Below are 24,828 nucleotides of genomic sequence, written 5' to 3' on the forward strand. Positions count from 1 at the left end.
GTCAAAGAGCAGATCATCAACCGTGCACGGAAGGTGCAGGAATTAGAATACAATGGAGCCAAGATATCGGTGTACCAGGACTTGTCTCAGTATACTTTACAACAGAGACGCCAGATGAAACCTGCATTGGAAGTGCTAACTAAACATCATTCGTCATACAGATGGGGATTCCCGTTTTCACTAAATTTTGAACTGAAGGGAACTAAACACAGAGTCCAACTGCTTTCGGAGGCTTGGGAAATCCTGCATGCGGCGGGGCTAGTTGCAACGAGAGCGCCTCCAGGGGAGCTGGCGCCAGTGACGAAAGAAAAATTACAAAAATGGCAGCGGGTTCCTGAGACCGCCAAACGGAGCAACCCAAAAAGAAAAGGAGAGGCATCCGAGACCTGAATGAACGCTGGGAGGATTAGAGAGATCGGCTGGCGCCAGATGTGTCACCCTGAGGTGATCTATGGGATATGCTGGACAATTGTGGTATAACTATAGCTTGCCAAGATGGACTCTATAGTCAGTATTTGAGTTAAGGTTAATGTATATCATGCTAATTTTGTAGCTCAAAAGAGAGGGAAGGGGGAGTGTGTAGCGGAATTGCGGGGGGATAAGGCCATAACGCAGGTAGAATAAAGGGGAAGGTATGTGTGGAGAAATAGATGGAAGAGCTGAATAGGATGATTTAATAAATGCTCACTGTTAAGCATGGGGCAGTAAGGGAGACAGGACGTAAAGGGGGAGGGAAGGAGCTGCAGATAAAGGAGGGGTACGGGAAGGGCGGGGGGACAGCTGGGCTGGGTTGCTGGGGAATTGGTGGGTCACTTTCTCATATCCCATTCAGGGGACGTAGATCCTCTGGCTGGTGTTCAAGTTGGGGGTCAGGGTGGGCTAGGGGGGGATGGGGGAGGTTGGTGGAAGGGAGGAAGGGGGGTGGGGGGGGGGAGATTTGCTGTGTACAGGAGGAAGCTCCTACCACTGAAGAGGCCAGATCTACTGAACCTCCTTTAGGCACAACCTGGATGCATACCTAAATATGAGTGTTGATTTAAAAATTATATCTTATAATGTCAAAGGCTTGAACATGCCTCAGAAAAGGCAGAAGTTTTTCAAGGAGTTATCACAGCTCAAACCACAGATAGTATTAGTGCAGGAGACACATCTCCGCAGGGTACATGAAAAACTTCTCTCTCACTCTAGCTATCCGACAGCATTCTTTGCCTCGTCCTCTGACGGTTCCAAAAAACGTGGAGTGGCAGTGTTGATTCACTCGTCGCTTGCAGTCCAAGTAAAGCGGATTAAGCAAGACCCGGGTGGGCGTTTTTTGTTTTTACACATAGTTTTGGATCAGGTGGACTTGACTCTGGCATCCGTATATGCGCCAAATGATCATCAGGGACCCTTTTTCACTAAGATCAAAAATGCTCTCGCCACATTTATTCAAGGTTTACTAATTCTGGGAGGTGACTTTAACGCTGTTATGAACCCAACCCTAGATAGATCAGGAAATGGTCAACAGAGGGAAAACAAGGAGTCATTAGCATTGGGCTCATTAGCGTACTCCCTGGGTGCGTTGGACGTGTGGCGGTTGAACCACGTAACAGAAAGGGATTATACATATTATTCGCCGGTTCATGCCTCCTACTCTCGAATTGACTGTATCTTCCTAGACCTCGCTTTGGTTGAGAAAGGCCCAAAGGCGGGTATAGGCAGCATGACTATATCGGACCACGCACCGGTATGGGTGGTGGTGCCGGGCATCCAGGCTGAGGTTAAGGATAAGAGGTGGACATTAAATGCAAATGTATTGCTAGACGCGGAGGTGGTAGAGGGCTGTAGGCATGTGTTGAAGGAATATTTGGAACTTAACGTTGAATCGGGACCACCACTAAACATAGTCTGGGATGCTATGAAGGCGGTCTCGAGGGGCTTTTTCTTGCAAACAGCTAGTAAACGAGCGAAGGCTCGACGGATGCAGTTGGCGAGTTGTCTGGAGAAAATTAAGCATTTGGAGCAGCGGCATAAGGCTAGAGGCTCCCCAATAGTCTTGGAGGAATTACGTGGAGCGAGAATGCAACTGGATGCATTATATTCCGAACATCTTAGCTTTCTACAATCGCGGAGGCAAGTTAGCTCGTAAGAGTTCACTAACAAGGCAGGCCGTCTCCTTGCTATGCAGCTACGGAGGCATAAAATGGATCGTGCTATCACACATGTGCATGATGGGAAGGGTGATATGCTATCCACTTCAGAAAGCATACGTAGGCGTTTTGGGGAGTTCTACCAAGCTTTGTACGCGCAAGACATTAACCCTTCTGAAGAGGCTATTAATGAGTACTTGGAGGGAAGTGAGCTACCCTCACTGACAAGTCAGCAATGCGCCATGCTGGAAGAACCAGTGACCCCAATTGAGATTCAAAAAGCTATTCAAGGCCTGCCTTCCTGTAAATCTCCAGGGCTGGATGGTCTTCCTAATGAATTTTACAAGAAATTTGCTCTGGAATTGGCTCCTCTTCTGGCGGACCTGTTTAATCAGATTGGTAGGGGTGAACCATTGCCACCGTCTATGATGGAGGCATGGATAACTGTATTGCCAAAGCCAGATAAGGATCCCACAGAGTGTGGCTCCTATCGCCCAATTTCAGTGTTAAATGCCGATGTAAAAATTTTAGCCAAAGTGTTGGCCAATCGATTAGCGCCCTTACTACCGGCAATAATACACCCAGACCAGGTGGGGTTTGTCGTGTACAGGAAGGCAATGGACAACATACGGCGTGTGATAGATATAATGTACTTGGCCAAGCAAAACCAGAGGCCTTTGAGCCTTCTCAGCTTAGATGCTGAGAAGGCCTTTGACAGAGTACATTGGCCGTTTATGTATAAGGTAATGGAAACATTTGGGATCGGGCCGAGGTTTAGAGGCTGGATCCAAGCTTTTTATGAATCCCCTAAAGCATGTGTGGGGGTAAACGGGGGCAACTCTGATATGATCACGCTCCACAGAGGCACGCGACAAGGCTGCCCCTTATCACCAATGCTGTTCGCCATGGTCATGGAGCCTTTTGCTTCAAGAGTCAGAATAAATCGGGGTATTCCTGGGGTCAATGTGGCAGGGAGAGAACATAAAATGGCCTTGTTCGCAGACGACGTGCTGCTTTTTGTCACATGGCCTCAGGTTGTTTTCCCGAATCTTATGAGAGCTATTAGTGAATATTTGGAGGTCTCTGGCTTTAAGGTAAACATGACGAAGTCAGAGGCACTGAATGTAACACTACCTGAAGGGCTGGTGGAATTCCTACAATCGTCCTACGCTTTTCGATGGGCCCCGACAGGAATCCGTTACTTGGGAGTGAATTTAACAGCTAATCTATCTGACCTTTTCACAGCAAACTACAAAGGGTTGGCTAGAGTTCTTTCGGCTGACTTGGACAGATGGGGGGACTTGGAGTTATCATGGTTTGGCAGAATAGCTACTGTTAAGATGAATGTGCTGCCACGCTTACTATACCTATTCCAAGTCCTCCCGATAGTGTTACCTAGAAAGTTCCTTGCAACCTTGCAAGATCGTATTGTACGTTTTATTTGGGCAGGGAAGAGGCCACGTCTATCGCGATCTCTTTTATATCAGGATAAAGATGGGGAGGGTTGAGGGTACCTAATCTGGCCTGGTACTACCGAGCAGCCCAAGCACGCGCAGCCATTGAATGGTTCCAGGAGTATCCCGATAAACAATGGGTACACATAGAACAGCAGTCTGCGGGCCCGAGACCACTTGGGACACTAATGTGGCTTCCTAGCCCGTTTAGATCAATTGGGGAGGGGGCATGTCTGGCCATTCAGGTAACGCTCTCATACTGGGATAGTCTCTTTCCCCGGAAAAAATGTATGCTATCGCGTCTGTCCCCGATAGCATTTAACCCAATGTTCTACCCTGGGACTGAAACAGGAGTGTTCACCAGATGGTATGGAGAGGGTTTGAAAACCTGGGGACAGTTGTTTGAGGGCAATTCATTGTTGTCCTTCGATGAAGCTGTGGCCCGATTCCCGGTAGTGGGACGGGACGAATTTGCATATCGACAAGTAACCCATTTCCTCACCACATGGGCAATCAGGGAGGTGGTGGCCAGGGAAAAGTTGCCTATGGAAGCAATATGTGAAGGGCATGCAACGACGAGTGGTTTAATATCTCGCTTATACAGTTGTATTAGACTGCAGGCGCCACGATACACACTTCACAGAGGAGGCTGGCAGAGGGAGCTGGGCATGGAGATCTCGGAGGCTGAGTGGGAGAGGACAGAACGGCAGCGGTGGGAGTGTCCACTCATGTACCCTTCAAGGAAAATGCTATCAAGGTGCTGTTCCGGTGGTATTTGACGCCGGAGCGTCTCCGGCGCATATACCCTACCTTGTCTGGTGAGTGTTGGAGGGGTTGTGGGGTTAAGGGCACTATGGGGCATATGTGGTGGGCGTGTGCAAAGATACGGGCATTCTGGAAATCCATTCAGAATCGATTACAGAAATGGGTGGGATGCCTTATTCCTTGGAACCCTGCCTTTTTCTTGTTCTCGGTTAAGGAGGCAAGCCTTTCACATGACCAGCAGATATTGACGAGGTATGCAACAAGTGCAGCTAGGATTGTAATCGCTTCCTGTTGGAAAGTGTCTAAGACTCCTCCAATAGCGAGATGGCTTTCTAAATTAAGGTATGTTTGTGAGATGGAGAGGCTTCTAGCGGAGCGCGTAACCAAACCTGCAGGTGGCATGCGATCTGGGAGCCTTTCCTAAAACATGTTTAGTACAACTGAGGACAGAGACTGGTAACAAGGTGGTTGGGTGGTCTGAATAGGCTGGGGGGAAGGTGGGAGGAGGGAGTTGGGGGATTCTGGGGGAAAAATCTGAAAGTTTATAAAATAATGAAGTTCTATTGTGCTGTTCTTTGCAGTTTGGAATACTATTTCTTGGCGTCTCTTGTAGTGCTTTGAATTATGTACTTGTGTATAATGCTTTCCTGTTGCATTCTGTACTGATTCTTTAATTTGACAATAAAGACTTCATGCAAATTAAAAAAAATTAAAAAAAAAAAAAAAGGTGCCAATACTCAAATGCCAGGCCACCCTCCCTTCAGGGGTGGGGTGATCACTGAGGCCCCCTGCAACCAGTCACAAAATCTATGACAAGGCAGAATTGGTGTGCAGAGCCTGAGCTCTTTCATTAAAACGTGGGGACTATGGGTCAAATTTAGCAGACAATGGAAAAGGTGCCGGTACTCAGTACCCCCAAGTACCCCCTCAAAAAAAGCTCTGTACAGATCATCTATAAATGTTAAACAGCACCAATCCCAGTATCACTCTACTATTCACCCTCCTCCACTGAGAAAAATGGCCATGTAACCTTTACCCACTGTTTTCTGTCCAATAACCAATTCCTAATCCACGCCAAAACATTGCCTCCTATCCCATCACTTTTAATTTTCTCAGGAGTCTCTCATGAAGAAATTTGTCAAAAGCTTTCTGAAAATTTAGATACACTACATCAACCGGCTCACATTTATCCACATGTTTATTTACGCTCTGTGTTGGTAGAATGAATAATAGGGTGGCAACATTCCCCCATTTTTATCAATTTATTAAATTTTTGATTTAATCTCAAGCATACAGTTGAAGCAAAAGGATAGAGCTTGCATAAAACAAATCAAGAAAATAGTATAGTAATATTGAGACGTGAAATGTTAGAGTAACAAAGCAAAATATTAGCAAGACAATCTCCAACCTCTAATTCCAAGTAAAAAAGGAAGCAGCAACCAACTTGAAATCTAAGGAAGACAGGAGAATCCCCAGAATCAATAGGGCAATCTTACAAGGACATTTCTTGCAAACAGTACCAAAGTGAAAAATCACAAATTACATCTCATCTATCTAAGATGGGTAATGGTATAGACAATAATACAGGGGTTGGAGACTTCCTTGCTTCCAAAATGTTGTTAAATGATCAAGGTCTTGTGAAAAAAAACCCACATTTACTCTCATACTGAACTAACCATTTGCACAGAAAATACAGGAAAAAAGTCCCTCCAAAAGGCAACAGTTCAGTTTTTTGGGCCAAAAATGCCTTTGCCTCAGCTGTGTAGCTCTACAGACTTCAAGAAATAACATAACATATTGACGCAAAAAACTTAAATCCTTATATTGGAAATACAGTCTCGGAACCAAATTAAGATCAGGTTCCAAAGCAAAAGTTGCTATCAGTTGCTTTGGTTATAATAGGACCACAGTCCTTTAGAAAAACAAAGAGATCAAAGCTATCCACCAACAACCCTTTCTGAACCTCCTGAAGCCTCAAACCTCACCACTTCACATAAGCTCTGGTGAAAGTTGGTATAGAGTTTTTGGGGCTATGTAGAATCTCCAGTAGATACTTCTTAACCATGTCCATAGGTGACAGAACTGGAGATTTTTCAAAATTAGAAACATGCAAATTAAGACCACGATCATAACTTTTCCAATGTCTGTAACTTCTGGTGGGTTACCATTTCTTTAATTAGAGCCACTTGCTTCAGGTCTTCTATTTTATATTCCATCTTCTGTAATTTCCCTTCTTTATTCAGATGTTCCCTGCATTATTGGGTCAGTGACTGGAGAGATTCAGGACCCTCTCCAGTCACAAATAAGCAAAGACTGCTCCAAGTCCCAGTAGTGTGCAAACATCTTCTAGAGTAAAGGTTTCTTAGTAAAGGTCTTTACTCCTTTTTTCACCACTGAAGTTCTTTATAAAAAAAAATTTAATGCCTTTTCAATCACTCCAAGAACGCCTTGATTCCTAACAGCATTCTGCACCAACAAATTATGTGAGGCTTCCAGCTAAGTCAGCTGTATTCTGCTTAGACGTGCAGCAGAAGTCACTCAAGCATACACTGCATCTACTTGCACTGCCTCAACATCTTCACTTTCAGGTCTAAGCAGAGTCTCACGATACTTGTGGCCTAACAAAGTGTCAAAAATGATAGCAGCAAGTTTTCTTTCACTGTGCTCCATATCTTAAGTAGAGATACCACCAACAGGAAAAATGAAAAGCACCAGAGTTAGCTTCACAAGCCTAGAGAAGTCACTGTTTCAGCTGGTAAGCCCATGACTTCCCCATGTTGATCCCACAAAGCTCACATAGCAATCATGGAGCTCATTATCCTGTGCCTGTTCAAGCCGCCATCTTAGCCTCCTCTTCCATTTTTCTTGGAATTACTTGTCAGATAAAGTTAACTGAAAGAGTTGACAAATCTTCCCACATGGGCCGCAACAGTGATATCCATCTCCACAAATCTGCCTCTCTCTTGAATGCCCCACTTACATAGGCTTATGCCACCGGTCTCTCTTCCCTTCCCCATCCCACCAGGTCCAACATCTCTCCTTCCCCCACACCTTTATCCCCACTCCTCCAGGTCCCGTATCTTTCCTTCTCCCTCCACTCCACGAGATCCAGCATCTCTCCTTTGGCCTCCCCTTCTCCACTCCTCCACTCCACTAAGTCCAGCTTTTATCCCTCCCCATCCCAGTCCACAGAACAGTGCCAAAGGCATGAGAGAAAGGACATCACTCTTGCCTTTATAAGTGGGTAGAGGGGTTGGGAAAATGTTTATAGAAAATCAAGGGGACATCTGGGACAGCCAGAGGAGGGTCCAGGGCTCTGATGGGGGCTGCTCTAGGCTCACGGGCCTTGCAATGAAAAACACAGCTCTACATGCGTTCTTTATTTCCCTAAGTGAATCTCTTCAGGTATGCATAAATGGTATTTTCTTTGCTTTTGTTTAAATGTTTTTCTTTCTGTATACAAGACCATCTGTGTTATAACAAGTTATCCTATAAAAGGCGTATTTTGAATTCCTTGTTGCTATTTCAATAAATATACATTCATTTTTTAAAAACCTAACAAACCATATCTGTTTTGAAAAATTGAAAATAAAGACAATTTTTTAAAAAATTATTTCTTAGCTGATTAAAGAGATAATTCATCTTTTTGTAACATTAACAAATACATTAACACATTGAGAAAGACTACCTGCAGCATCAGGATATCTTTATCAAACATCTCCTCCCTGCATTTTACATCTTGGTAAAAGAACACCTGGAGAAAAAAAAAGAACAAACAATTTAAAGCATTTATTAATTTTTTTTTATACAGCTAATAGATTAATCTAGGAAACATGGCTCACCAAGTATTTTCTAAAAACAGTTCTGCATAGCTGCTGGAATCTTTAAGCACACAGGAAAAAAAGGGAAAATATTTCTCTATAATAAGGTGTTTCATTGTTGACGTAAAGCCTGACATGGTCTCCAAGGACACAATTGTTGTAGACAAGGGTTCCAAATTGTGGCTTATAGGTCATATGTGGCTCATTGACCAATTTCCCACAACTGCCTAATATTTTTTCCTCCTCCCACCATCTACAGAAAAGCAGCCCAGTGAAGGTGGATAAAGGTGAGCCGGTTGATATTGTGTAACTAGATTTTCAGAAGGCGTTTGACAAAGTACCTCATGAAAGACTCCAGAGGAAATTGGAGAGTCGTGGGATAGGAGGTAGTGTTCTATTGTGGTTAAAAGATAGATGCCGGACGCATTGTAAAGCTGTATTATTGTATGGTTTGACGACTTTAAACCTCTAAATGCCTTTTAAATGCTATCTACACCTCATAGCATTATACTGACCTGTAAGTCTGTAAATTGCCAAAATGACCCTAACTACTCCCCCAGCTCCATTCTGCATTACACTGAAAAGCACTGTAAGCACTATAAGTACGCATACTGAACTGCAAGATTGACTGCAAATTTTAATCAATCACCACTGCTCTGCACGGCTGAATACTAACTTACACTAACAACAACATGAACACTAATAAACTACTCCTAATCATCTACTGTCTCTCCCTAATCCACCACGCACTAACAACCCCTCTTACAGACAATAATTTACCCACAATACATAAACCATGCACACAACCAAAAAACAATACATCCACCCAAAAGATTAAAAAATGGAATGGAAATCCTACCACCTACGGAAACAACCAACAGAAAGGAAAGAAGGGACACAACAAACTCAAACACCAAGAGGACACACAACTAGTAAGAATCATCACATCCTCAACCCCAAGTGAACCCCACCAACTAATACAAATGGGTTATATAAATGCCAGATTTGCAGTTAACAAAACTACGACAATAACCGAATGGATCACAACAGACAATCTCAATTTTCTACTTATCAGTGAAATCTGGATTCATGACCTCAAAGACCCCATAATTCTAGAGCTATGTCCTCCAGGGTACAAAATCACCCACTGGACAAGGAATGGAAAAAGAGGAGGAGGCATAGCTATAATCTATAGATCCCAATTCACCGTTACAACAACAGCCGAATTCATACTTCCCCAACTTGAAATTGCTTCAGTTAGAATCAACCACCCAACCCTACAGGACCACCTAAACCTTATCCTGTTCTATAGACCACCAGGCAATTGGAAAGACTGCCAAACACATTTTATGGATTTCATATCGAACACATGTGTTTCTACCCAAAACCTTCTTATAGCAGGAGACATTAACCTTCACCTTGAGGATACTAACCTAACAAACGTGTGTGAATGCAAGGACTTCCTCCAACTATGGGAGCTTCACTGGCCAAACAAGCAACCCACCCATATTAAAGGTCACACACTAGACATCATTACACAAAAATTCTCACCAGAACTAAATCTCACATTAAAAGATACAAAATGGACAGCCATACCATGGTCCAATCACTACAAAACAAACTTCTACCTTCATTGGCGATCAAAAGATTCACAACATAAACAAGAACAACTAACCCTATTTCCAGGGGAGATCCGGGAAATTATAGACCGGTGAGTCTGACGTTGGTGCCGGGGAAAATGGTAAAGACTATTATCAAAAACAAAATTACAGAGCACATCCAAGGACATGGATTACTGAGACCAAGTCAGCACGGCTTTTGTGTGGGGAAAACTTGCCTGACCAATTTACTTCAATTCTTTGAAGGTGTAAACAAACATGTGGACAAAGGGGAGCCGGTTGATATTTTGTATCTGGATTTTCAAAAGGCGTTTGACAAGGTACCTCATGAAAGGTTACAGAGGAAATTGGAGGGTCATGGGATAGGAGGAAATGTCCTATTGTGGATTAAAAACTGGTTGAAGGATAGGAAACAGAGAGTAGGGTTAAATGGGCAGTATTCACAATGGAGAAGGGTAGTTAGTGGGGTTCCTCAGGGGTCTGTGCTAGGACCCGCTGCTTTTTAACATATTTATAAATGATTTAGAGATGGGAGTAACTAGCGAGGTAATTAAATTTGCTGATGACACAAAGTTATTCAAAGTCGTTAACACGCAACAGGATTGTGAAAAATTACAGAAGGACCTTATGAGACTGGGCGGCTAAATGGCAGATGACGTTTAATGTGAGCAAGTGCAAGGTGATGCATGTGGGAAAAAAGAACCCGAATTATAGCTACGTCATGCAAGGTTCCACGTTAGGAGTTACGGACCAAGAAAGGGATCTGGGTGTCGCTGTCGATAATACACTGAAACCTTCTGCTCAGTGTGCTGCTGCGGCTAGGAAAGCGAATAGAATGTTGGGTATTATTAGGAAAGGTATGGAAAACAGGTGTGAGGATGTTATAATGCCATTATATCGCTCCATGGTGCAACCGCACCTTGAGTACTGTGTTCAATTCTGGTCGCCGCATCTCAAGAAAGATATAGTAGAATTGGAAAAGGTGCAACGAAGGGCGACTAAAATGATAGCGGGGATGGGACGACTTTCCTATGAAGAAAGACTAAGGAGCCTAGGGCTTTTCCGCTTGGAGAAGAGACGGCTGAGGGGAGACATGATAGAGGTATATAAAATATTGAGTGGAGTGGAACAGGTGGATGTGAAGCGTCTGTTCACGCTTTCCAAAAATACTAGGACTAGGGGGCTTGCGATGAAACTACAGTGTACTAAACTTAAAACAAATCGGAGAAAATATTTCTTCACCCAATGCATAATTAAACTGTGGAATTCATTGCCAGAGAACATGGTGAAGGCTGTTAGCTTAGCAGAGTTTAAAAAGGGGTTAGACGGTTTCCTAAAGGACAAGTCCATAAACCACTACTAAATGGACTTGGGAAAAATCCACAATTCCAGGAATAACATGTATAGAATGTTTGTACGTTGGGAAGCTTGCCAGGTGCCCTTGGCCTGGATTGGCCGCTGTCGTGGACAGGATGCTGGGCTCGATGGACCTTTGGTCTTTTCCCAGTGTGGTATTACTTATGTACTATACCACGAGAGGAAAAATAGACCCACTAATATTTTGGCAACAATTCTATAACAACGAATGGACAGCACCAACAGATTCAACCCAAATTCTTCATGACTGGGACAACAGATGCAGAATCATACTACACAACATAGCACCACTTCAAACCAGAACATCACATAGAAAAAACTCAATACCATGGTTTAATGAAGAATTGAAAGACCTAAAAACACAAGTCAGAAGATTAGAACGAGCATGGAATAAGAAAAAAGACTACTCTACACTCAATGATTGGAAGCTACTACAAAGAAAATACAAATATACCATCAGACAAACTAAGAGATCATATTATAAAACTAAAATCGGACCAGGCTACAAGGATACACATAAACTCTTTCAACTCGTAAACAAACTACTAAATACCACACCGGTTACATCTAACAGCATAGTCACCCCATCAGCAAACAACCTTGCAAACTACTTTAAAGAGAAAATTATAAAGCTATGACTCATGATACCCATCAACACAATTGATTATGTAAACCTCCTGGAGTGTTTAGACCCAACACCTGAGGAATATCCAGCTGACCGATCATGGACCAACTTTGACACACTATCGATCGATAACATCTCCCAATCGCTTAAAAGATACGCCAAGTCGCAATACAAATTAGACATCTGCCCTAGTAATCTTATAAGATCTGCCCCTCAACAATTCAAAACAGACCTCACAAAGCACCTGAACTACATGCTACAAAAAGGTCTCTTCCCAAAGGATAAAGGAAATATTCTACTTACTCCTTTACCTAAAGACGCAAAGAAAAGTACAAGTGACCTAACCAGTAGCTTCTATCCCGCTGATAACCAAACTCATGGAAGGCGTAGTGACGAAACAGTTCACTAACCACCTAAATAAACACTCAATTCTGCACGAATCCCAATCAGGATTTCGATCGAACTACAGTACTGAAACGGTACTAGTATCTTTAATGAATAAATGTAAACAAACAATAGCAACTGGCCACAATATACTTCTCTTACAATTTGACATGTCCAGTGCCTTCGACATGGTCAACCATGGAATACTACTACACATCCTGGAATACTTTGGAATTGGAGGTAACGTTCTTAACTGGTTTAGAGGATTCCTGACAACAAGATCATACCAAGTAACAACTAACGCGGTGACATCAACCCCATGGACACCTGAATGTGGAGTCCCCCAAGGATCCCCCCTCTCAAAAACCCTCTTCAACCTAATGATGATACCCCTAGCCAAGCTACTAGACAATCAAAACCTCAATCCATACATATATGCAGATGATGTCACGATCTACATCCCGTTCAAAAATGATCTAAAGGAAATCACCAACGATATCAACCAAAGCTTCCAAATCATGCATTCCTGGGCGGATGCATTTCAGCTAAAACTCAACGCAGAAAAAACACAATGTCTTATACTCACCTCACAACATAACACAAGTAAATTCACCACCATAACCACCCCAAACTTTTCCCTTCCAGTCTCAAGCACCCTGAAAATTCTTGGAGTTACCATTGATCAAAATCTCAAACTGAAAAACCACGTGAAGAATACAACTAAGAAGATGTTCCACTCCATGTGGAAACTCAAGAGAGTAAAACCTTTCTTCCCAAGGGCCATTTTTCGTAACCTGGTACAGTCAATGGTACTAAGCCATTCTGGACTATTGCAATGCACTCTACGCTGGCTGTAAAGAACAAACCATCAAGAAACTTCAAACAGCCCAGAATACCGCAGCCAGACTTATATTTGGAAAAACAAAATATGAAAGTGCAAAACCTCTAAGAGAGAAATTACACTGGCTCCCACTCAAAGAACACATCGCGTTTAAGATCTGCACGATTGTTCATAAAATCATTTACCGAGATGCCCCGTCCTACATGCTAGACCTCATGGACCTGCCACTCAGAAATGCCAAAAGATCTGCCCGCACTTTTCTTAATCTATACTTCCCTAGCTGCAAAGGATTAAAATACAGACCAACACATGCGACTAACTTTTCCTGCATGAGCACGCAGCTGAGGAATGCACTACCAACTCAATTGAAAACAATTAACGAAATTACTAACTTTCGCAAATCTCTGAAAACCTCTCTCTTCAACAATGCCTACCATAACACATCACCACTCCACCCTTATTCTGACTGTTTTCTTTCTTTAACTGTTTGATCAGCTTTCTTGTCATCCTTAATATCTTTGCAACACCAACTGTATCTTTTTATCCTGAAATGGTGATGCCATAACAGGTCTTTGTAAGCCACATTGAGCCTGCAAATAGGTGGGAAAATGTGGGATGCAAGTGCAATAAATAAATAAATAAATAAAACAGAGAGTAGGGTTAAATGGTCAGTATTCTCAATGGAGAAGGGTAGTTAGTGGGGTTCCCCAAGGGTCTGTGCTCGGACCACTGCTTTTTAACATATTTATAAACTAGTAAAAAAGCCACGTTTCTGATGCAAATGAAACGGGGGCTAGCAATGTTTTCTTCTGTGTGCATGTGGGAGTATGTGTGTCCCTGCCCTCTGGCCTCTCTCCCCTCCCCCCTCTGAGTCCTTCACTGTTACAGAGCCAGCGATTTGATTTCGTGCTCTGCTGTTTTCCTTCACTGACTGTGTTACAGAGAGGGCGGGGTAGACACTCATAGGGAAACCGGATATCTCGCCCCCTTCACACTTCCGGCTGGAGGCTTCATAGACGTTGGTGTTGTCTTTTATATAGAGAGATGACCTAGAGATGGGAGTAACTAGTGAGGTAATTAAATTTGCTGATGACACAAAGTTATTCAGTCGTTAAATCGCGGGAGGATTGTGAAAAATTACAAGAGGACCTTACGAGATTGGGAGACTGGGCGTCTAAATGGCAGATGATGTTTAATGTGAGCAAGTGCAAAGTGATGCATGTGGGAAAGAGGAACACGAATTATAGCTACGTCATGCAAGGTTCCACGTTAGGAGTCACCGACCAAGAAAGGGATCTAGGTGTCATCGTTGATGATACCTTTAAACCTTATGCGGCTAAGAAAGCAAATAGAATGTTAGGTATTATTAGGAAAGGAATGGAAAACAAAAATAAGGATGTTATAATGCCTTTGTATCGCTCCATGGTGTGACCGCACCTCAAATACTGTGTTCAACTCTGGTCGCCGCATCTCAAAAAAGATATAGTGGAATTAGAAAAGGTGTAGAGAAGGGCGACGAAAATGATAAAGGGGATGGGACGACTTCCCTAGAAGGAAAGGCTAAAGCAGCTAGGACTCTACAGCTTGGAGAAAAGACGGCTGAGGAAAGATATGATAGAGGTCTATAAAATAATGAGTGAAGTTGAACGGGTAGTTGTGAAGTGTCTGTTTACGCTTTCCAAAAATACTAGGACTAAGGGGCATGCGATGAAGTTACAATGTAGTAAATTTAAAACGAATCGAAGAAAACGTTTCTTCACTGAGCGTGTAATTAAACTCTGGAATTCGTTGCCACAGAATGTGGTAAAGGCGGTTAGCTTAGCGGAGTTTTAAAAAGGGTTGGACGGCTTCCTAAAGTAAAAGTCCATAGACTATTATTAAATGGACTTGGGGAAATCCACTATTTCTGGGATAAGCAGTAGCAATGTAAAATGTTTTGTACTTTTTTGGGATCTTGCCAGGTATTTGTGACCTGGATTGGCCACTGTTGGAAACAGGATGCTGGGCTTGATGGACCTTTGGTCTTTCCCAGTATGGCAATACTTATGTACTTATGTAAGGTGTGTATATGTATGGCCCATCCAGCATTCCTCCAGTGACACCCCTCACTGCTAAGAACACTATATTCCACTCTGCCCTGATTGTGAAGGCACTGTAAGAAATGTTCAAAACTCAGGCTGAACCCAGGCTTATCTACATTTGCACCTGAGGAAATAGAGAGCAAAGTGACTTGACTGAGGTCAAAAGGACTGCCAGGAGGAGAAAGCATTATCCAAACTTTGGCTTCCTCTGTTCTTAGTTTACTCCTCTAACCACTAAGCTTACACTGCTCTCAGAAAGGCAAGCATTCCTAGATCAAGAGGACCTGAGAGCAAAACCAGGAACCAAATAGTGTTATCACTATACTATTGTTAATCACTCCAAATTAAAGGAATGACGTTTGTTTTTCCCCCACATCTAAATATATAATTACTACTGACATACTGAATAATAACTTATTGATATTGGTAAAATGTATTTTGAAGGATCATCGCATGAGAAGTGAAATACTTTTTTCCCCTTACTCGTAAAGTGCCTCATTAAAGGTCCTTTAAATATTTTTACTGAAATTTGTTGAATTTGTTGAATTAAAAAACCTGATAAACCCAGTGGATAGAGTTGCTTACTTGTAAGAAATGTTCCTTAATTGGGTCACATAGTTACCACCAGGATGGAACATCTCTCTCAAAAACTCTGAACTGGCAGAACGTTTTACATATATGCAGGCCATCCCATTCACAGCAGTATCTTCAGTCAAACCTCAGCATCGGTTCTTAGGAAGGCAAGTGGAATTCTGTACCTGATTAATCCTACTATCTACAGCAATGGTTACAAACCAGTGTGTCACGGGGCCAACACAAAGCCTGGCTTTTTTTTTCTGTAAAGCAGCACAACTCTCCCTTCCTCACCGCGGATCCAGTACCTATCCCTTGTCCTCCCCTCAGCCCCAGCCTCCCCTTCCACAGTCCAGGAAACCAGAGTTTTTCAGCAGCAGTAACAGGCTGCCTGGGCTGATCCGGATCCTTGCCTCTGCCATGTCCTGTCCCTCTGATGCAACTTCCTGTTTACATGCGGGTGGGACATGCCAAAGGCAAGGATCCAGATAGACCCAGGCAGCGTCTTACTGCTAATACTGCTGCTGCTGAGGAACACAGATTTCTTAGGAAGGAGAGGCGGGAGCTGAAGAAGGACAAGATAAAGGTACTGGATCCACAGTAGGAGGGGAGGGAGAGATGTCAGACTCATTGGGAGGAGGTGGAGAGAGGGGGACAGGAGAGATGTCAGACCATCAGGGGTGAGGGGGAAATGTCAGACCATTGGGGGGAAGAGAGTGAATATGAGGAAGATGCTGGACTGCGGGGGATGGGAGGAAGGAGATGCAACTGAACAAACCTTGATGCTGTGCTCCTTTCCCAGGCTGTGTAGTAGAGAGCTGCACGGGGACAGAAATCTTATCCATCCCCACAAGAATTTAACCCATCCCCACCGACCCTGCAAGAATTTAACCCGTCCCTACTCAGTCGCGCAAGAATTTAATGGTACATAATTTAAAAATTCCAGTCGGCTCTCTAGGTCTCTCTCTGGGTTTAAGCCGCAGCACTGCAGGCAAGGAAGAAATGGAACTTGGAACACTCTAGTGTGCACAAGCAAGACTTGTTTCTGATTCACTGGCACTGTGTGCTGAGAAGTCACCATATACATGCGCCAATAGGTCAGGTGATATCTGATGCTTGTGCCTGTGTCAAAGCTGAAGTCTGTGCATCAGCCCGGGAGCAGAGAGGATTAATAGTAACATATTAAGTGACGGCAGATAAAGACCTGAATGGTCCATCCAGTCTGCCCAATAGTCACACTTATTATCAATTATCAATTCATGATTAAATCAACAATGAACGTGATATTATATACTTGATTATGGTTTTTCTTTGGTGTTTCTGGGCCACAGATCATAGAAGTCCGTCCGAACTTATCCTTATGTTCCAACTGCTGGAGCTGCCGTCAAAGCCCACTCCAGCCTATTCTTCTTATTATTTACAGGACACAGCCCGTAAATATCTGTCCAGCATGGTCCTCATGTTTCAGCCACTGAAGTTGCTGTAAAAGCCCTTTCCAGCCCATCCTAAACCAGATTGCCATATATGAGACACAGAGCATACAAGTCACAGCCGGAGTCAGAATTTAAGTGTCACTCGACACATTCACACACATGCAGCCATTTCAATTTAGTTTTTTATAACTTCCATTTTCTAATTAGAGATCCTCTGTAGTCATCCCATGTCTTTTTGAAATCCGTCAAGATTTGTGTCTCTACCACCTCCTTAATGGAAGACTTTCCGCATCTGTGCTGTTAAAGCAAGGAGGAGGAGGAGAAAGAAGTTGGTACTCGGTAGATGAGAGGGTGGGGCAGGTGTAGCTTACATTTCTGCGAACCCCATTCCTGTGCAAGTCTCCACTGTGTAGGCAGTAAACCACACTTAGCAGGCTTTCATTTTCAGTGCATGGTTTGCCTTCTACACAGCCTGGATAGGAGCAGGGCATTGGGATTTGTCTAGTCATATCTGCTGTCAAGCTGGGTTTCCTGCTCTCTCTCCTCAAAGCCACTGGCCTTGTTGTACATTAAGGGGGAAGAGGAAGAGAGAGAGGTCAGGGAGCTGCTGGACTATAGGGGTGGATGGGAAGGGAGAGGAGACAGGGAAATACTGGATCACCGGAGAGGAGGGGAAGGGAGAGGGAACAGAGTTGCTGGACCATAGGGGTGGAGGAGAAGGAAGGAAGAGGGAACAGGGAACTGCTGGACCACAGGAGTGGAAAAGATAGGGGTGGGTGTGACAGGGAAATGCTGGGCTACAAGTCTGGGTGGAGAGAGGAGATGCTGTGTTACAAGAGTGTAGGAAGGGAGAGGGAGGGGAGATGCTTAGCATGACGGAACCATATGGGAGAGACCATGATGGTTCCCAAGGAGGTGAGGGAGAGGAGGATGGTGAGTAGCGAGGGTAGAAGTGTAGTAATAGGGAGTAGGTGAAATAACAGAATAGGTGGTCAGGGAAGGAATGAGGCAGTAGAACATGAGCTGGAAAGTTGATAGGTAAATGAAATATAGGTGGAGGACTGAGGAGTGAAAGGGTAAAATCTGAATGGGCAGAAAGAGGAAAATATGCCAGACATGAATCTATTGAGGGAATGGAAGATAAGAAGTGGAGAAAGGTCAAATGGATAGCACCCACTGGAAACAGCAGATGACAAGACAAGACAAGAAAGCAGAAAAGAAAAACTGGGACTGACATCTTTGGAAAAATAAAATGCCTAGACATCAAAAGACAGAAAAAATTTGTTTTATTTTGAATATATCAGGTAAAATATTTTAGGTTTCGGAAACGTGCATCACGGACTTTTTGCATTTTGTTGGAAATGTATTTCTGTTTTATTTCTTCAATGTTATGGTACCCGACTAGAAAATGTGCTAGTTAAGATCTGCATCTGTTGTGTCTGTGTGTGTGGGGGTTCTTGTGGATGCAGAGCATGTTTACATTTAATTCATAAGAACTGCCATACTGTATCAGACCAAAGGTTCATGAGGGTCATGTATGAAGTGTGTCACAAATGCGAGCACTGTCTGTCATATGTGTCCCGACTAACAAAATGTTGAGAACCACTAATCTACAAAGAAAATCCATTACAGGCAAGAAAATGTTTTCTCTATCAAACAGGATTGAATCAGGCACACAAGTGGGTAAATCTCAAGGTCTGGGATGTTCCATGTTGGAGAACTCTCCTATTATTGAGCAGCAACCCATTCACATGTTTATGCAAGAGCTAAAACGTTTGTTATGGACAAACTGTTTAGTACTGATAGACCAAAAATACTGTCTCTGATTGAAGACTGGTCTAGACATTAGTGTAAGGCAAAAGTACATGTAACTGTTTTTCAGATGCTCTCTAAGATGTAAATTTCAATAGAGCCATGGCACCTGAACACAAAAGAATACATTCAGCTAGCCAAATAGCTAGTGTACACTTTGCCACTGGAGTATCTATCTATTGAAATCAAAGGAGACAGAGGCCTAAATAGATTATTTGATGGACTGTGCATTTCAGGCAAATCCTCTCTCAGCACCTGAAGGGAAGTAAACTTCACTGGTGAGTATATTACCTGTTGGGAAATTGCATTCAAATTTGGGAAAAGGTAGACTTGGGGTTAAACAGGTAATTTCGGTGTCTCTTTTTTCAATCTGCTTATTTAGCAAACAGTTTAGAATACAGCTTAGCACTTAGCCTGTTAAAGTTCCATATAAATTATGTTAGAGTATAGTTTAGCATTATACTTACCATAACATCAGTTTAGAACTCAGATAGCAGTTAAAGGAAGCCTCTGTTTAGCATTTAAATCTCATCCATCCCAAGCCTTATATATAACTTAAAGGCTATTAAGCCAGTTAAGAGATAGGTGGTTTAATTAGGGCATCTTCAACAGCCAGTAATTAGCTCATAGCAATACAACATTTTTAGGTCTTTCGGGGAAACCTAAAATTAAATGGCAGCAAAGTATAGCATTTAACTAGTGAACTTAAGGAACTTTAGTTTATATACTCCTGAAAGGAAAGAATCGCTTTGGAGAGGCAGGAAGTGATCTTGCAGCTAGAACACAGTATCTTCTCATACTGAGGATTTGTCTCCAAGGGCTTTTGCCAAGGAAGGAAGGGTTAGGACAGCTGTTTTAATTAGAGATTCAATTATTATGCATATAGAAAGCTCGGTGGTTGGTAAACATGAGGATCGCTTGGTCATTTGCCTGCCTGATGCAAAGGTAGCAGACCTCACATGTCATCTAGATATGATTTTGGACAGTGCTGGGGAGAAGCAGACTACCTCGATACATGTGTGTATCAATGACATAGGAAAATCTAGTAGGGAAGTTCTGGTAGCCAAATTTAGGCTCTTAGGTAGAAAGTTGAAATTCAGACCTCCAGGGTAACATTTTCTGAAATGTTCCCCATCCACACACAGGAACCAAGTGGGAGGCAGAGCCTCAGAGTCTCAATGTGAAGATGAAGACAATGGTGCAGGGATCAAGGATTTAGATATGTTAGGAACTGGGCAACATTCTGGATAAGAGGGAGGCGGGAGCCTATTCTAAAAAGATGGTCTCCACCTTAACTGGGATGGAACCAAGCTGATGGCACCAATGTTTAAAAAGGAGATAATGCAGCTTTTCACAACTAGAATATGGGGGAAAGCCAACGGTTGCTCAGGAGTGCCTGGTTCAGAGTGAGGTATCTTTGAAGGATACTATCAAAACAGGGAAGTTAGGAAACCCAATACAGAGGATGTCACAAAGTCAAAAAGTCAGTCATGGGATAGGGAGTGGTTAAAAAAATTGAAAAAAAAAAAAGAGTAGCGTTAAACGGCCAGTTTTCTCAATGAAGGACATTGAATAGTGTAATGCTGCAAGGATCTGTACTGGGTGCGGTGCTTTTTATCACATTTATAAATGATCTGGAAATGAGAACAATGAGTAAGATGATCAAATTTGCAGATGACACGAAGATGAAATTTAATGTAGGCCATGCAAAGTGATACACTCTGAGAATAACCCAAATAGCTACATGATGCTAGGTTACACACATTTGTCATCACCACTGAGGGAAAGAATTTAGATATCATTGTGGACAATTTGTTGAAATTTTCTGCTCAGTGAGCGGCAGCGGCCAAAGAAGCAAACAATATTAGGAATTATTAAAGGAAAGGAATAGACAATACAACAAAGAATATCGTAATGCCTCTGTACTGCTCTACGGTGAGACTCCTCCTTGTGTGCAATTCTGGTCACCAAATCTCAAAAAGGAAAGCAAAATTATAAAAGGATCATAGAACAGTGACATTATTATAATCTTTGTTATATTTTCTATTCATTTCCTAATAATTTCTAACAATCTCAGTAAGCAGATTTCAACATTTGTCCATTATAACGCAAATAGTTCCAGTTCCACTTGCACAAACTCCATAACACAATGAACTAAAATCCACCACCTTTAGCACCCCTTTTTTCAAATATCATCTTGGCCCTTTACCTTTTGCAAGTTAGACAGGCTCTGAAGCTTGGCTTTCAATATGGCTCTTGTGCTGAAGTAGCAGTAGGAATTAAATTAGGGGTCCCCCCCCTTTTTTTCATGAAAAAAAATACAAATGATAAAGGACATAATAATAACAGTGTGGACAAAGCACAAAGAGGAGATTCGTCAACAAAATTTCTCTGAGCGCTTGTTTTCACATCTGTAGGGTACAGCAAAGTTTAGGGGCTACTGAGCACAGGAAAGTTCACACGTGCTCAGAATTTACACTAGTTTTAAGTTTTGGGAGCTGTTTCATCCCATCGTTGTGCGAGGACATCACCCACATGTGTTCCTGATTCAAACCTGCTTGCTGAAAAAGAATGCATTTGCCCTAAGACTGTGCCCCAAGTATAAATATACTTTTGTGTCTACTCAAATCTTTCAGCGTTACAATATATTAACGTTGCATGCTGCTCTTGGAAACCTAATAAGTATTCTCAAATTATACCAGGATTCAATGTTTTATAACCAAGAATATAAAAATTATTATGTACTAGCTGTTACCTGGTGACATCATCTGAGATTTGTTTCTCTTTTCCCACCATTCACGTCCTGCTGATTACCAGGCTTCACGCCAGCCCAAAGGGCCACTAGAGTCATTCAGGCATATATATGCACACTGCTGGCACTGTCAGGACCCAAAACTTATTACACAGTAGCTACTGAACGTCTACATGACTTTGAACAATTTGTTTTGTCAGTGTGTCAAACTTGCAAGCATTTAAATGGATTAATCAACACATCATGCTCCACACGTTCAGTGGCCAAAGCATATACCCAAACATAATACTGAAATGCAAGAATTGGATAAGTCTCCACTCACCCCTGTCAATACTTGGTAAAAGCATCTCTAGTGGCAATTATAGCTGGTAGTCTGCTGGAATAGGTCTATCAATTTTGAATGTCTAAATTTGTCAATAGACTTTACATTACATACTCATCTCTTCTATTGCATTTCTACCATAAAAACTCAAAACAGATTATAAACAGAGCTAGAAACATATCTAGGAAATTACAATAAAATCTTAAGTTCTACTGATAGCACTTGAGAAATTATAATGAAAAGGAGCAGATTAAGCTGTTTAGATAAAATGTATTCCTGGATCAGTGTAGTTTCTTTTCTTTTTTAAATCAATCTTTAATATATATATAGTGAAGATACATACCTGTAGCAGGTATTCTCTGAGAACAGCAGGCTCATTGTTCTCATGATTGGGTCGTCGTCCGCGACGGCCCAGGAGACCGGCAAAAACTTGCATAGCAAAACAAAGAATTCTCGAGAATTCTGGAACAGAATTGAGGGACTTTGTGATTGATCCGAGTGGCAAAAAGATCCACCAAGGGGGTGCCCCACTCTCGAAAGATCTTGTGGACAACGGCCATGTTTAGCGACCACTCGTGAGGTTGCATGATCCTGCTCAATCTGTCGGCCAGATTGTTGTTTATGCCTTCCAGATACGTGTCCTGGAGAAACATGCCGTGATGGTGCACCCAAAGCCACATCCGGATGGCTTCCTGACACAGAGGGCGAGATCCGGTGCCCCCCTGCTTGTTGGTGTAATACATAGCAACCTGATTGTCAGTCTGAATTAGAATGATTTGGTTGGACAGCCGATCTCTGAAAGCCTTGAGAGCGTTCCAGATCGCTTGTAATTCCAGGAGGTTGATCTGAAGATCCTTTTCCTGAAAGGACCAAGCTCCTTGAGTGTGAAAGCCCATCTACATGAGCTCCCCACCCCAGGAGGGATGCATCCGTCGTCAGCACTTTTTCTGGCTGAGGAATTTGGAATGGACGTCACAAGGTCAAATTTGATCTAATGGTCCACCAGTGAAGGGAACTGCAAAAATCGGTGGAGAGATGGATCACATCCTCTAGACCCCCCGTGGCTTGACACCACTGGGAAGCTAGGGTCCATTGAGCTGATCTCATATACAGGCGTGCCATGGGAGTTGCATGAACTATGGAAGCCATGTGCCTCCGAGGTGCTACTCACCAGCCAATCATCGAGATAAGGGAACACATGCACTCATCATCGGACAAAAGCTCTCTAAGAGCAGCCTGAACCCGAGCCTGTCTCGATGTCGAGGAACGACGACCTCGAGGGGGATATCGAGAAGTCAACCCTTGCCTGGACTGTGGCGAAGCTTCAACGCCGACTTCGAGGGAGAGTCGACCCGGGTGGCAGCCAACACCGATGCCACAAGCAGCACCGAGCACGGGGACCTCACCACAGGCGAAGGCCCAGATGCTGCTTCCACAATCTATGCAGAAGGCGCAAGCACCCCTGGCACCGAAGCAGACTGGTGCAGCAATCCCTCCAGAAGCTCTGGAAGAAGGGCCCTGATGTGCTCGTCGAGGGCGTCCATCGGAAAAGGCTGCGGGGCCGGTGTACGAGCCGGTGGCAGAATCTGAGGGGGCTTGAGAGCCGGTACCAAGCTGCCAGAAGACCTACGCATCGGCACCTCCTGTATAGAGGGTGAGAGGTCCTTTCGGCGCCGACGCTTCTTGGGTGCCGCATCCCTCGGCTCCCCAGAGCTCTCGGTACCATGCATGGAAGGAGAATGATGACAGTGCTTCTTAGCCTTCGCTCGACACCCACCATCTAAACTCCTCAGTACCAAAGAAGAGGACGTGTAATCCTCATGCTTCCTCAGGGCCGGGTCCGACAAAGGTCGGTCCTGGGGAGCCTGCATAGCAGTAGGCCTCGAGACAGGTGGAGACCCACTCGATGCCTCGCTCGTTGCTCCCAGCGCGATGTGGTCGTTCGGCAGCCATTACCTGCGTTCTCGACGTCGATGCCGAATGACCGGACCGATCAGCAAAATGCCTTTCACGCTGAGCCTCCCAAGACACTTGGGTCCGTTTCTTCATTAAAGAGCACAGCTTACAAGCAACTGGCAAATGTTAGGGCCCAAGGCACTGAAGACACCACACATGGGGGTCGGTACCCGAGATGGTCCGGTTGCGAGTACAACGCTTGAAACCGCTTGGAGTCCTCAATGACATGAACGGAAAAACGTCAGCTGCGAAATTAAAGGACTCGATCGTGCCAAATAAAAAGGCACAAAAAAGGAACAAAAGACCCGGCCGAGCAGCCTGAAAAGGCGGCCGCAACAAAAAAGAAAGGAAACTTGAAGAAGTGACGAAAACTAAGAAATTAGATGAAAAATAAACTCTTTTTTTTATATATATATTTGTAATACTAAGAAGAAAAAAGAAAAAAAAAAGGGGGGAAATCGGTAAACGCTAAACCGAGTCTCCTGAGCTGCAAAACTTTAGCAGAGTCGTGAATTTGTGACTGTCAAAACAAACTGAAGAGGGCATGCTTGTGTTGCGGGAAGCCGTTCGCGCATGTGCGGTGTGTTCGGCCCGCGCGACAGAGCGTTCTCGAGAATTCTTTGTTTTGCTATGCAAGTTTTTGCCGGTCTCCTGGGCCGTCGCAGACGACGACCAAATCGTGACATCAAGCAGCCTGCTTGTCCTTGGAGAACAAAAGTATCCACTTGCTTTAGTATCACAGAATTGGCAAAAAACATTAAAGGAAAAGAAAACAAACCAGAAGGAAAAAACATATTTTTCCTTAGACCACAAAAATGGTAAAGTGGATCCTAAAACAGGATAAGGAAATCCTCAAGGGATAAATTAACTATACAGGCTAACAT

General features: G+C 43.4%; 1 protein-coding gene across 1 annotated transcript in view; it reads right to left on the reverse strand.

The window, feature by feature from the left end:
* UBR1 (ubiquitin protein ligase E3 component n-recognin 1) overlaps positions 1-24,828 on the reverse strand; it is a 718,041-nt gene that overhangs the window by 381,394 nt on the left and 311,819 nt on the right. Inside the window, exon 18 of the mRNA XM_030215524.1 lies at positions 8,037-8,102. Coding sequence (XP_030071384.1) covers positions 8,037-8,102 — 66 coding nt within the window. The remainder of the gene's footprint in view (positions 1-8,036; positions 8,103-24,828) is intronic.

This window comes from Microcaecilia unicolor, chromosome 9 (genome assembly GCF_901765095.1).
Source record: "Microcaecilia unicolor chromosome 9, aMicUni1.1, whole genome shotgun sequence".
NCBI lineage: Eukaryota > Metazoa > Chordata > Amphibia > Gymnophiona > Siphonopidae > Microcaecilia > Microcaecilia unicolor.